We start from the raw sequence: 13497 nt of genomic DNA, 5'->3' as shown, positions 1-13497 counted from the left end.
TGGGTAAGGTCTGAGGAGCCAGGGTCAAGCACAGGTAGGTAGAACTGTCCCACCAGGTATGGTCTGAGGAACTAGGGTCAAGCACAGGTAGGTAGAACTGGCTCACCAGATAAAGTCTGAAGAGCCAAGGTCAAGTACAAGTCAGTAGACCTGGCCTGCCAGGTATGGTTGGAGGAGCCAAGGTCCAGCACAGGTAGGCAGAACTGGCCCACCAGGTGAGGTGTGAGGAGCTGGGGCCAAGCACAGGTAGGCAGAACTGGCTCACCAGGTGAGGTCTGAAGAACCAAGGTCAAGCACAGGTAGGCAGAGTTGTCCTGCCAGGAAGGTCTGATGAGCCAGGGTCAAGCACAGGAAGGTAGAACTGGCCTGCCAGGTGAGGTCTGAGGAGCCAAGATCAAGCACAGGTAGGTAGAACTGGCTCACCAGGTATGGTCTGAAGAGCCAAGGTCAAGCACAGGTAGGTAGAACTGGCCTGTTAGGTGAGGTCTGAAGAACCAAGGTCAAGCAAAGGTAGGTAGAACTAGCCTATCAGGTGAAGTCTGAGGAAGTGGAATCAAGCACAGGTAGGCAGATTTGGCTTGCTAGGTGAGGTGTGAGGAACCAGGTTCAAGTCCAGGTAGGCAGATTTGGCTTGCTAGGTGAGGTGTGAGGAACCAGGTTCAAGCCCAGGTAGGTAGAACTGACCCACCAGGTACAGTCTCAGGAGCTAGGGTCAAGCACAGGTAGGTGGAACTGGCCTGCCAGGTGAGGTCTAAAGAACCAAGGTCAAGCACAGGTAGGTGGAACTGGCCTGCCAGGTGAGGTCTAAAGAACCAAGGTCAAGCACAGGTAGGTAGAACTGGACTGCCAGGTATGATCTGAGGGGCCAAGGTCAAGCACAGGTAGGTAGAACTAGCCTATCAGGTGAAGTCTCAGGAAGTGGAATCAAGCACAGGTAGGCAGATTCGGCTTGTTAGGTGAGGTGTGAGGAACCAGGGTCAAGCACAGGTAGGTAGAACTGGCCCACCAGGTATGGTATGAGGAGCCAGGGTCAAGCACAGGTAGGTAGAACTAGTCTTTCAGGTGAAGTCTGAGGAGGTGGAATCAAGGAAAGGTAGGCAGATTTGGCTTGCTAAGTGATGTCTGAGGAACCAGGGTCAAGCCCAGGTAGGTAGAACTGATCTAGAACTGGTAAAGTCTGAGGAACTGGGGTCAAACAGGTAGGCAGATCTGGCTTGCTGGTGAGGCCTGAGGATCCAGGGTCAAGCACAGGTGGGTAGAACTGGTCTGTCAAGTGAAGCCTGAGGAGCCAAGGTCAAGCACAGGTAGGCAGATCCGGCCTGCCAGGCAGTGTCTGAGGAGCCAGGGTCAAGCACAGGTAGGTAGAACTGGACTACTAGGTACAGTCTGAGGAGCCACGGTTGAGCGTAGGTAGGTTGAACCAGCCTATCAGGTGAAGTCTGGGGAACTGGGGTCAAGCACAGGTAGGCAGATTTGGCTTGCTGGTTGAGGTCTGAGGAGCCAAGGTCAAGCACAGGTAGGCAGAGCTGGCCCACCAGATAGGGTTAGAGGAGCTGGGGTCAGAGACAGGTAGGTAGATATGGCCAGCCAGGTGTGGTCTGAGCACCCAGGGTCAAGCACCGGTAAGTAGAAGTGGCCCTGTAGGTACGGTCTAAGGACCAGGGTCAAGCATAGGTAAGTAGAACTGGCCCACCAGCTGTGGTCTGAGGAGCCAAGGTGGAGCACAGGTAGGCAGAACTGGCCCACCAGGTGTGGCCTGAAGCGCCAGGGCCAAACACGGGTGGGCGAACTGGCCTGCTGGGTACAGTATAAGGAGCCGGGGTCCTGTGCAGGTCGGGAGAGCCGGCCCAGGAGCCGCGGTGTTAGGAGCCACAGGCATGTACGGTTGGCCGAACCACCCTGCCAGGTGTGGTCTCGGGACCCAGGGTCAAGCACAGGTCGGTAGAGCTGGCCTGACAGATGTGGTCTAAGGAGCCAGGGTCAGAAGCAGGAGGGCAAAGCCCATCAGCCAAGTGTAATGTCTTGAGGAGGCCTGAAGAGTTGGGGGCTGAACTGAGGAACTAAGGTCCAGCATAGATAGGCAGGGTTGGCCTGCCAGGTGTGGTCTGAGGAGGTCAGTGAGGTAGGTAGATTGACTTTCAGGTGTTGGATTCAGGCAAGGGTATGCACCTTGGGATCTTTGTGGGGAGGCCTGAAGAAGGAAGGTTAAACCTGGGTGGGTGGAGTGGCCATAGGTGAGTCCCACAGTCTTTAGGTAGGCAGACCACCATGGGGCTCAGAGGTCTGCGAGACCTAAGTTAGACGTCAGTAGGTGGACTTGGCTCTCTCAAGCACAGACTTTGGAGCCAGAGTTATCTACGTGGGTCTCGTTGGTGAAGTCCTTGGAACGTGGTTCTGTCTCAGGGGTGCTGACCCAGGTCTTAAAGTTAGAGGGGAGGCTTGGAGAGCACGGGTTACTCACAGGGAGGGAGAACCACGTCTCACGGGGTTGGGGGGTTCTCTAGAGCATAGGTCTGCAGAGATTCTTGTATCTGATGAGCTGAGGCTCGTCAGTGAGGTGTTGGTGCCAGGTCAAACAGCGGTGGTTAGCTTTGGATCTGTCTGCGAGATGTGAAGAGCCAAGTCAGATAAGGATAGAGAGCCAGTTTTTTCAAGTTAGGCCTGGGGGAGTTGAGGTCAGGCCTGTTTAGAGAGAGCTGGGTCTCTCAGGAAGGTGTGAGGAGTCTGAGGTGGGCTTAGGAAGGTGGACCTAGGTCTGTCGGTTGAGATGTGAGGAGTCAGGATCAGGCACAGACTTGGATCTGTGGAGCCGGGTGCATCCGTGCAGCTGCGTGGAGCCTGGCTCCGACAGGGGATGACCCTGCAGTATGTGTGCTGGAGGAGGACCCAGGTAGGCAGAGCTGACCTCGTAGACAAAGCCATTGTATCCATCCATCCGTGTTGGCTTTGTCTCGAGTCCATGGATGTAGAGTCACATGGACAGAGGTATATAAATGTGATCTTAGATGGGTTCTTGTCGCCTGGGTTCAGGGACAAGTGGCATCCCTGGGCTTGTTAGATGAAATGAGTAGGCATGCTCTAGCCCAGGAATGCATAACTGGTGTGGCTGGTGAGGCCTGAGAACGTGGGTCAGGTGTAGGTGGGATCCTTGGTGGTGGGATCAGGTAAGGGCTCTCCTCAAGGGAAAGCCAGAGTCGTCGTGGGCATGTGTACCCAGGTCGGCCTGGGGCGGTCTCAGGAACCCTTAGGATCCGTAGGACGTATAGAATGCCTTGAGCCAGAACTCCTGTTCTCAGTACCCTGGTCAGGCATGACGGGCAGAGCTCATGGTATTGCCTGAGGATCTATAGCCAGGCCAAGGTGTGGTCTGTAGCATTGGGGCCTGATTGGCATAGGGTCTGAGTTACTCAGGTGGGAAAAAAGTAGATTATAACTGGTTAGATCAAGTGAGGTCTGGGGCCAGAGCAGAGGAGGCACAGAATGCCGAACTGATGAGCTACATCTGTGAGGTGCAATCTGAAAGGGCCACCGCGGGTAAAGTGAATTCTAGAGATCGTTGTCTGTAGGCGGAGGGGTCAGAGGCTCAAATCAGACGCTGGCATTGCTGGGCTCCCAAAAGTGAGGTCTGATGACCTGGGGCAGCCAAAATCAACATCTTGGCAGTCCAGTTTCTAGAACTGAGTCTGTTCAGTGAGATCTGAGAGCCTGTGTCAGGCATGGTGTGGCTCCTGGGACTGTGTCTTGTCTGGTAAGGTTCCCCCAAACCTGGACTCTTTCCAGGTGAAGGGCCCCACCATTCATCTCATTACCCAAGCCAGAAACCTCTGGGCCACACTTAATTCTCTCGTTCTTTCAACTCATCCTGTTTGATTGAAGCTCTTGAATCAGTCCTCTGCCTTCCCCATCCAGGGTAGAATCGTGTTCCTGATGACCACTGGGGATCCCTGCTTCATCCTCCAGCATTGCCTCTCGGCTTCAACCCTCCACACATTCCTAGATTCCCACATCTAGGAATGTGCTGTGGTTCCTCTTTGCCCAACCTGTCTAAACAGGCTTCTGGTAGAGAATTAAGCCCTCATGCCCCAAGACATCCAATGGATATCATGAATTAGCATCTCTTCCTTGCTTCTAGGAGGGTACTAGCCTTGGACCATCCTTGGGAGAATTGAGAAGTGAAGTCATAGAAAGTATTTTTGTTGTTGTTGTTGAAGATTTTATTTATTTGACAGAGAGAGACACAGCAAGAGAGGGAAAGAGGGAACAAAAGCAGGGGGAGTGGGAGAGGGAGAAGCAGGCTTTCCGCTGAGCAAGGAGCCCAACGTGGGGCTCGATCCCAGGACCCCGGGATCGTGACCTGAGCTGAAGGCAGATGCTTAACGACTGAGCCACCGAGGCACCCTGAAAGTATTTTCTGTGGGGCTTAATTCTCTCACCGTTGAGAAAGGCTGCTCTTGCTACAGGACCTTTGCATAGGCTATACTGGCTGCTGGAATGCTTCTCCCCCGTCAGTGCTTTCCTGGGTAATGCCTGCTCATTCTTTAGATCCAAGCTCAAGCACTCCTCAGATTCCTTTTATAATTGATTTCACTGCTGTATTTCCATTCTCCCAAGCACTTGTATTTCATTATTGGCATGATTATTTATGTCTCTGGGGAGCCCCCATGGGCTGCTTCTGTTGCCTGTGCTGGGAATGTGGTAGGTGCTCCATAAAAAGCTGTTAGAAGGATGTGAATGGATCTCTGAGGATTTAGGTGATACAGAGTGAAGTCTGCAAGCGTGACTAGGTAGGTCTTGGGGCTGAGGCTGAGATTCATCAGGTATGAGCCCTGGGCCTGTCACTGTCACTGTCCCGGGAGGCATTGGGTCTGCCTGGGGCAAGGCCAAACCCAGGTTTATTGGTATCTGAGGAGGCAGGGCTAAGACCCAGGTAGAAGGTGCTGGATCTTTTCTTGTTTGAGGAGGTGTGCTTGGGCACAAGTATGGGGCATTGGGTCGATAATCTGAGGATACAGGGCCTGGCACAGGTATGAGGTGCTGGGTCTATCACTGCCCAAGGAGGCCAGGCCAGGCACAGCTAGATTCTTACCTGTTAGCATCCAGGTAGGTGGGCTAGTTGCAGGTACAAGATGCTGGGTCTTTCAGTTTTTAGAAAGGCTGGATTTAGGTATGAGGTACTAGGTCTGTCCGTGTCTGAGGAAGTGGGGCCTGGTGCAAGTATGAGGCTTCGGTTCTGTTAGTGTCCTACGAGGCACAACCAAACACAGGTATGAGGTACTGGGTCTGTCAGTATTGAAGACGCTTGGGCACAGGTATGAAGCACTGGATCTATCAGTGTCTGAGGGGGCTGGACCTGGCAAGGTATGAGATGCTGGTCTGTTGGTGTCTGAGGAAGTGGGGCCTGGTGCCAGGTATGAAGCACTGGGTCTGTTTCTGAGGAAACCAGTCCTGGCACAGGTATGAGGCACTGGGTCTCTGTCTGAAGAAACTGGGCCTGGTACCAGGTATGAGGCGCTGGGTCTGTGTCTGAGGAGGATCCTGGGCCTGGTGCAGGTATGAGGCGCTGGGTCTGTCTGTCTGAGGAGGATCCTGGGCCTGGTGCAGGTATGAGGCGCTGGGTCTGTCTGTCTGAGGAGGAGCCTGGGCCTGGCGCAGGTATGAGACGCTGGGTCTGTCTGTCTGAGGAGGAGGTGGGGCCTGGCGCAAGTACGAGGCGCTGGGTCTGTCTGTCTGAGGGGGCGGTGGCGTCTGGCGCAGGTATGAGGCGCTGGGTCTGTCTGTCTGTCAGAGGAGGAGCCTGGGCATGGCGCAGGTATGAGGCGCTGGGTCTGTCTGTCTGAGGAGGAGGTGGGGTCTGGCGCAGGTATGAGGCGCTGGGTCTGTCTGTCAGAGGAGGAGCCTGGGCCTGGCGCGGGTATGAGGCGCTGGGTCTGCCTGTATGAGGAGGAGGCCGGGCCTGGTGCAAGTATGAGGTACTGGGTCTATCTGTGTCTGAGGAGACAGGGCCAGCCATGGTAAGGTCTTCAGTTGAGTCTTGTGGCTCTGACCAGTCCCACGTAGTCTGCTCTGTTGGTCAGCACAAAGAGTTGCCAGCGCCTGGCCTGCTGTCTTGCTTCCCAGAGGTGGGTTGGGCCCAGGCCCTCCATGCTGCACCTGTGGAAGAGCATTGCTCTCAGGGGGCAAGTTTTGTGGCAGGAGGGTGGGGGGCGGGGTGTGCCAACCCTTCTTCAGCACGTTTTCCTGTCTCTCCTAGTGGGTAGGAGGACGCTACTCGCTGTGGTCAGCCATTGGACTCTCCATTGCACTGCATGTGGGTGAGTTTGTGTCTTAGTCTTGGGAGACCATGTTGTAGTCTCGGTTAGGGATGGGGGTCTCATGTCCCTGAACACCTTTCTGACCCCACAGGCCACTGGCTTCTGTCCCTTTGGCTGGAACATTTCTTTCGGGTCAGGAGGGCAGGCCTGACTTTTCTCTGGTGTTTGCAGTTTGGCCTTTCTCTCTGCCCCTCACACCTGCTGTCCCGTCGTTTCCTGTGGTAGGTGAAGTTAGACTGGCCTTTGCGCTCAAGGCTGACTCCGGTTAGAGAGGCTTTCTATAGGCCCAGGTCTTCCCAGGTCCTGTTTCTTCTGGCTGCACGTCACCGTCAGCTTTTCCTTGGTTGCAAAAAGAAGCTGTGTCCACTGCCACAAGGGCACTGGGCATGACCATTTCTGTTGACGCTGCTTTTGTGTCGCAGGATTTGACAACTTCGAGCAGCTGCTCTCGGGGGCCCACTGGATGGTAAGTAGCTGAGGCTTGTGTTCTCTGCCAGAGACATTTGGTTGGTCCAGCTCCCTCCGTGCTTCCCTCCGGGGCAGCTGCTCAGCTCCCACCCACCTGCTCTGGTTTCAGGACCAGCACTTCCGTACGACGCCCCTGGAGAAGAATGCCCCCGTCCTGCTGGCTCTGCTGGGTGTCTGGTACATCAACTGCTTCGGGTGTGAGACGCAGGCCATGCTGCCCTATGACCAGTATCTACACCGCTTTGCGGCCTACTTCCAGCAGGTACCAGCTGCCAGGCCAGGCCTTGGGGTCAGGTTCCTGCCCCTCCAGCAGCTTTCTCCCCCCACTGCCCTTGGGCGCAGCCAAGGCCCACTCCTGTTCTAATCTCAGGGTGAATCCCTGTCACCAGGGTCCGTTTGATGAGTGTTAGCCAAGTTTGACCTCACAGGTGAGGGTCCTGCCTATGGACACCACACAAGGCAGGGCAGGTATGCGTGCTACATCCCAGGCAGGATTTGGGCACAGTTCATGAAGAAAAGCAAGACCTTCAGCTAGAGGGCTGGGTTTCTGTCCCTGTTCCAGGGTGACATGGAGTCCAACGGGAAGTACATCACCAAGTCCGGCACTCGTGTGGACCACCAGACGGGCCCCATTGTGTGGGGGGAGCCAGGGACCAATGGCCAGCATGCCTTCTACCAGCTCATCCACCAAGGTAGGGCCCCTCTGGCCTGGGCACGGGTGCTGCTGTGGACATGGAAGGCCCACCAGCAGAGACTTCTCCCTCGGGTGGCTCCCATGGGCTGGGGTAGGCACTTGGGTGACCATTGTGCCCTTTACAGGCACCAAGATGATACCTTGTGACTTCCTCATCCCAGTCCAGACCCAGCACCCGATAAGGAAGGGTTTGCATCACAAGGTAAGAGCCTTCTCCTGCCTCTCCTCACGCTTTCTTAGGCTCACCTTCACCCAGGCTGCTTAGAAGCTGATGGATTAGTTGGCAGTTATATTAAGTCTCTCAGCTTCAAGAAGCCACCTTAGCCTGTGGTGCCCTCCATCTCAGACCCGGCAGTGGTGGGATGAGTCCCGCTCCAGCCTCGATTCTGTCCTGCCCCTTCTGTTGCATCTCTCTGACCAATTCATTTGTCTTCGTCTTCTACTTCAAAGGGCCCACGTGATTACATTGGGCCCACCTATCCCTGTCTCAAGGTCTGTTACCTTCATTCCATCTGTAAGATCTCCTTTGCCATGTAACGTAACCCACACAGATGTAACAGCAGGGAGGGGGCAAAGGTCATGGAGCCAAGATGGTGCTTACCACAGCAGCAGATGGGAAGACCGTAAGATAGATATGGTTGAGCATCTGACTCTTGGTTTTGGCTTGGGTCATGATTTCAGGGTCGTGAGATGGAACCTCGAGTCAGGCTCCATGCTCAGCTGGGAATCGGTTTGGGATTCCCTGTCTCTCTCTCTCAAATAAATAAATAAATCTTAAAAAAAATAAAAAAAAAGATAAATATCGCTAAGTTCTTAGCAGGGTCCTTGGCAAGTCATGCGTATCCCTTAAAGGGCAGTTGTTGTTGTCACTTACTTTGCTGTGTTGTCCGATGTGCCCTCCCATCCCCGCCTCGCTCCATTTGAGCTCTACATTGGGGGCTGGGACTAACCCCACCTGGGAAGTGCCAGGCAGTCTTGCCCCTCTGCCTGAAGCTCAGACAGGACTTCCAAGTGGAACCGGGTATCTCTCTTGTCAGATCCTCCTGGCCAACTTTTTGGCCCAGACTGAGGCCCTGATGAAGGGGAAGTCAACAGAGGAGGCCCGGAAGGAGCTGCAGGCCGCAGGGAAGAGTCCAGAGGCCTTGGAGAAGCTGTTGCCACACAAGGTCAGCACCTCTCCTGAAGTGGGCTTTGGCTGGCATCCTGGAGTCAGAAGGATAAAGTTGTGGGGTCTGGGTAGGGATTCATGGCGTGCCTGGCTTGTCCTACCCAGTAGGAGGGACTGTCCTTACAGATAGGCATATCCCAGCCTCTGGGGTAGGGTGCACATCCCTTCTGAGGATTTGGGGGTGATGACTAACCGGGGGACATTCCTGGGTGTTTTCTAAAGGTCTTTGAAGGAAATCGGCCAACCAACTCTATTGTGTTCACCAAGCTCACACCATTCATTCTGGGAGCCTTGATTGGTGAGTGAGCGGGGAAGGTCCTGGCCTGGGGTAGGTTGGATAAAGCCGGTCGAGCCCTAATGTGCCCCATCTGCCACCCCTACAGCCATGTACGAGCACAAGATCTTCGTTCAGGGTATCATCTGGGACATCAACAGCTTTGACCAGTGGGGGTGAGTTGCTGCTCCTCAAGGGGAGGGGAGGGAATGCCTGTGGGTTGGCTTGTGGATTTCACTCGTGATGCTGGAACATCCTCTTAACCATCTTTCTCCTTGTCCTGGCAGGGTGGAGCTGGGAAAGCAGCTGGCCAAGAAAATCGAGCCTGAGCTTGACGGCAGTAGCCCAGTGACCTCTCACGACTCTTCCACCAATGGGCTCATCAACTTCATCAAGCAGGAGCGTGAGGCCAGAAGCCAATAAACTCATGCCCGGCTGCAGTCCCTGTTGTGACTGGTCCTTCTTGTCGCTCCTCCCCAGAGATGCACTGCACAGTCCTGCCCAGAGCAGCCTCTGGTTGCGGGCTTGAAGCATAAGCCCTTTGGGGGAAGCTAGTCTGGAATTGCCACCCCGCCCTTCCACGTCCACGTGCCCTCTGTTTTACAACCGGCTGAAGTGTTTCGGTGCAGCTGATTTTTCTGACCATGTTCACTTTGTTCATGTACCAGATAGAAAAATAAAGATGCCACAAAGGAGGTTGTAGGCTCAGCCTCTTCTCATCTCCAGAAGTGGTGCTACACACAGGAGTTAGGTGCTCAGTAGGAGTGATGTGCCTTGCTTGATTGAGGCTTGGCTGCAAGTGGTGAGTAGGTCCAGAGTGGAGGACGGTCCCTTGAGAAGAGAGTGGAGGAGGGGGTTGGGGCACAGTGTCACGGGGGCAACTTGGCTTCTGTAAGCAAATTCCTTCTCCTTTGTTCACTCCTTACCTCTGTGACTTTGGAGGAATTGCATACTTTTGTTCACCGGATAGTTCTAAAAAGCTGCATTAGATTGTCTATTTTGGGTGAATACCCAGTCTGGGTCAAGGGTGACGCTCATCTTCCGGCCAGATGCTCAGGTACTGCTTTCCTTTTATAAGACAGACATTGAAAAAAAGGATTTTGAACAAACCGCCCTTTTATCTTCTATTCAAGATACCAAGTAATATTTTTGGCCAACTACCCAGAAAGGGAATTTTATTTAAAAAAGTCAATGAGCAGAATGGACGGGTAGACTAGAGGCTGAGCTTCCAGGATCTACACCCTAGATCACGATACAGAATTTGGACAGGAAGACTGCTCCCCTTTCACAAAGCCCTGCTGTCCCCGACCCTGTCGTCACAGCTGCCTTCACCCCATTCTCTCCTGGGTCGCCCACTTATGGGTTGTACTCTGGCTTGGTCATGTGCCGTCCTCAAGACAAGAAAAGCCAGGATTTGTATTTTTTGCTCCCATAAGGAGAAGGCAAACTGCACCCATGGAGGTTCAAAGGGAGGAATGTCCTACTTACAGAAAGTGACCATACAGGTGCAAATGTCTGCTTAAAATGATACTCAGAAATTGTTAGCATTTCTCTATTGTTTGTTTTGCTTTTTTTAAATTCCAAAAGTGAATGCCCACTTCCCACTTCGGTAGAGGTGATGTAAAGATGTTTTTTGACAGTCAGGCTCTGTTGAGGCTCCTGGTAACCGACCTCCTTTAGTTTTTTTGTGTTTTTTTTTTTTTTTTTTAAGATTTGTTTATTTGAGAGAGAGAGCAGGAGGGAGGGAGAGAGACTCAAGCAGACTCTGTGCTGAGCACGGAGCCCAACGCAGGACTTGACTTCATAACCCTGAGATCGCAACCTGAGCCAAAACCAAGAGTCAGATGCTTAACTGACTGTGCCACTCAGGCATCCCAACCCACCTGCTTTCTTAACATAACTGATGAAATGGGAAGGTCTTTTCCCATCAGAGGCATCTCTATTACAAGAGAGCAAGCACACACAAAAAAAAAGTCTGTAGAGAGAAAAATTCTAGGTGGCAGAGCCCCTCAGGCTAACTTGGCTTCACATGAAGGATCTCTTAGGAGTGGGACTACTGCTCCTCTAGGCCAGCCGTCAAGTCTCCTGTCATGCTTTATGCAGAAGGAACTTGCACATGTCAGTTAAGATGGCCACATGTCCCTTGGCCCTGCCTTGCTCTCCTCCCCCCCCCCCACCACCAGTGTCCTCCCTTGTGGCTTCCCCTTGTCCTATGGCTACCAGTGATTGTGAGTTCTTGAACAGTGTATTATTTAGGGTTCTCCAGAGAAATATCACCAGTAGGATGCAGATATATGTGAGGAGATGTATTACAAGAATTGGCAAACCTGATTATGGAGGCTGAGAAGTCCCACAATATGCTGTTTACCACAAGCTGGAGAACCAGGGAAACCAGGGCAGGTAGGTTTCAGTCTGAGGGCAGGAGAAGATGGATGTCCCAGCTGAAGAAGAAAGAGAATTCACCCTTCCTCTACCTTTTTGTTCTCTTAGGGCCCTCAACAGACTGGGTGATGCCCACTCACACCGGTGAGGGCAGATCTTTACTCAGTCTACTGATGCAAATGCTATTCTTTTTTGGAAACACCCTCACAGACAATCCCAGAAATAATGTTTTACCAGCTATCTGGGCACCTCCTAGCCCAGTTAAGTTGGTAAAATTAACTGTCATGAAGAACTCTACAGTGAGATTCAAGCAGCCTTCAAAGTCTTCATACTGTACTTGCTCAAATAAACACAAACTGGGAGCACCTTGCTGGCTAGGTCACTGGAGCACGCGACGCTTGATCTCTGGGTCATGAGTTCAAGCCCCACCTTGGGGACAGAGAATACACGCATACATAAATACTATCAACTTGATTTGTGTGACTGCCAGGGAAGTCCAAACCCTATAAAATCATTAAGTGGAATGCTTCAAATCTCACACATGCCAAGACCTTTCTGTTAACACTGTTCCAAGGACCCCACAATAACGTCAGTTTCTTTTTTTCTTTTTAAGATTTTTATTTGACAGACACAGCAAGAGAGGGAACACAAGCAGGGGGAATGGGAGAGGGAGAAGCAGGCTTCCCGCAGAGCAGGGAGCCCGATGTGGGGCTCGATCCCAGGACCCTGGGATCATGACCTAAGCCGAAGGCAGGCGCCCAACGACTGAGTCACCCAGGTGCCCCAATAACATCAGTTTCAAATTTGATGTTATATTGTCTCTGGAATTCCAGAATGGGGCAGCAATTAACATCTTGAAAATTCATCTTAAGTAATAAGCCTTCATCTGTGATCACAGTTTGATCAAGTGGTTGTAGTCAGTAGTGTTATATAAACCGGTGACTGATGATGGAGAAAGCTCAGTAACTGCTGGAAGGTGTCCTGCTGTGGTAGCAAGAATACCAGTTTTGAAGTTTGTTTCTTTTTGCCATAACCAAAAATACATATTTTGGGAAACATAGCTAAAATAACAAGTATCTGCCAACTCATCCAGCCTCTTTGGCTAGACCTGAAATGAACACCAAGGTCAGACTTCACAGTGCCTTCTAAAGCTTTTAAAGCAGATTGGCAGTGATAAACCAGTAGCAAACTGGTTTCATCTCCAGGTCTGTGCTGGGGCTGGAGCCAAACATCATGAGGCATTTATATCCTGCTTGAAGGTGTCAGTCCTTGAAAACATATACTTCCTTTGCACACTATAGTACCTTTCCACACTATAGTATGAAGACTGCGAGAGTGCCTTTGAAATCTGCATTTTTTTTTTTTAAGATTTTATTTATCGGACCACAGAGAGAGACAGCGAGAGAGGGAACACAAGCAGGGGGAAGGGGAGAGGGAGAAGCAGGCCTCCCGCAGAGCAGGGAGCCCGATGCGGGGCTCGATCCCAGGACCCCGGGATCATGACCTGAGCCGAAGGCAGACGCTCAACGACTGAGCCACCCAGGCGCCCCGAAATCTGCATTTTTTAAAAAATCAGGTTGAGGTATAATTTACATACAGAAAAACGCACCTTCTTATGGGGTACGGTTTTGAGTTTTGACAAATGTCTAAGTCACATAACCACCACAGTTGAGATATACAGCATTTTCATCACCTGAAGAGGTAGATTCCTGGCACCCCTTTGTGGTCAATCCCTACCCTCTGAACCCAAACCCTGACAACAATTGATCTGATTTCTTTCTTTGAAGTTCGCCTTTTCCAGAACTTGGCCTTTTGTTTGTTTTCAAAATTCACCTAGGTTGTGCCACAGGCATTTAAAAAAAAAAAAATTCCCTTATGGAAAATCTCAAATATATAAAAGTCAAGGACCTCTGTGTCTGACGCCAAATTTCAAGTTATCAACTCTTGGCCCCCTCCGCAATTTCCTCTGTAAGTATTTTGACGTGTACCTGTAAAAATCAAAACTTTTTTTTGTCTTAACGATAATACTATTATTCCACTTCAGGAAAAATCTTTTGGCAAGACTACTTCATACCAGATGGTGCGTACTTCCTACCTCGGCGCATTCGGAGGCACAGAATGTCTGGGGCTGCCGGATTTTGAGCCCCGCTCAGCTCAGGGGACCTAATCCTCCCAAGCATAATCTCAAGGGGGCGGGGCC

The 13497-nt window shown here is 52.0% G+C and overlaps 1 protein-coding gene across 1 annotated transcript in view; it reads left to right on the top strand.

Moving 5' to 3' along the window:
• Nucleotides 1-9355, top strand: part of GPI (glucose-6-phosphate isomerase) — a 24099-nt gene extending 14744 nt beyond the window's left edge. Inside the window, exons 10-18 of the mRNA XM_025854327.2 lie at nt 6251-6311; nt 6734-6777; nt 6889-7041; nt 7342-7471; nt 7599-7675; nt 8511-8639; nt 8864-8939; nt 9025-9091; nt 9203-9355. Of these exons, the coding sequence (XP_025710112.1) occupies nt 6251-6311; nt 6734-6777; nt 6889-7041; nt 7342-7471; nt 7599-7675; nt 8511-8639; nt 8864-8939; nt 9025-9091; nt 9203-9338 (873 nt within the window). The 3' untranslated portion in view covers nt 9339-9355. The remainder of the gene's footprint in view (nt 1-6250; nt 6312-6733; nt 6778-6888; nt 7042-7341; nt 7472-7598; nt 7676-8510; nt 8640-8863; nt 8940-9024; nt 9092-9202) is intronic.
• Nucleotides 9356-13497: the final 4142 nt, after the last annotated feature.

This window comes from Callorhinus ursinus, unplaced genomic scaffold (assembly GCF_003265705.2).
Source record: "Callorhinus ursinus isolate GAN/ISIS: 27379988/994484 unplaced genomic scaffold, GSC_fseal_2.0 scaffold61, whole genome shotgun sequence".
In the NCBI taxonomy this organism is placed as follows: domain Eukaryota; kingdom Metazoa; phylum Chordata; class Mammalia; order Carnivora; family Otariidae; genus Callorhinus; species Callorhinus ursinus.
The sequence above is the reverse complement of the archived record's forward strand: the minus strand, read 5'-3'. Positions and strand labels throughout refer to the sequence as shown.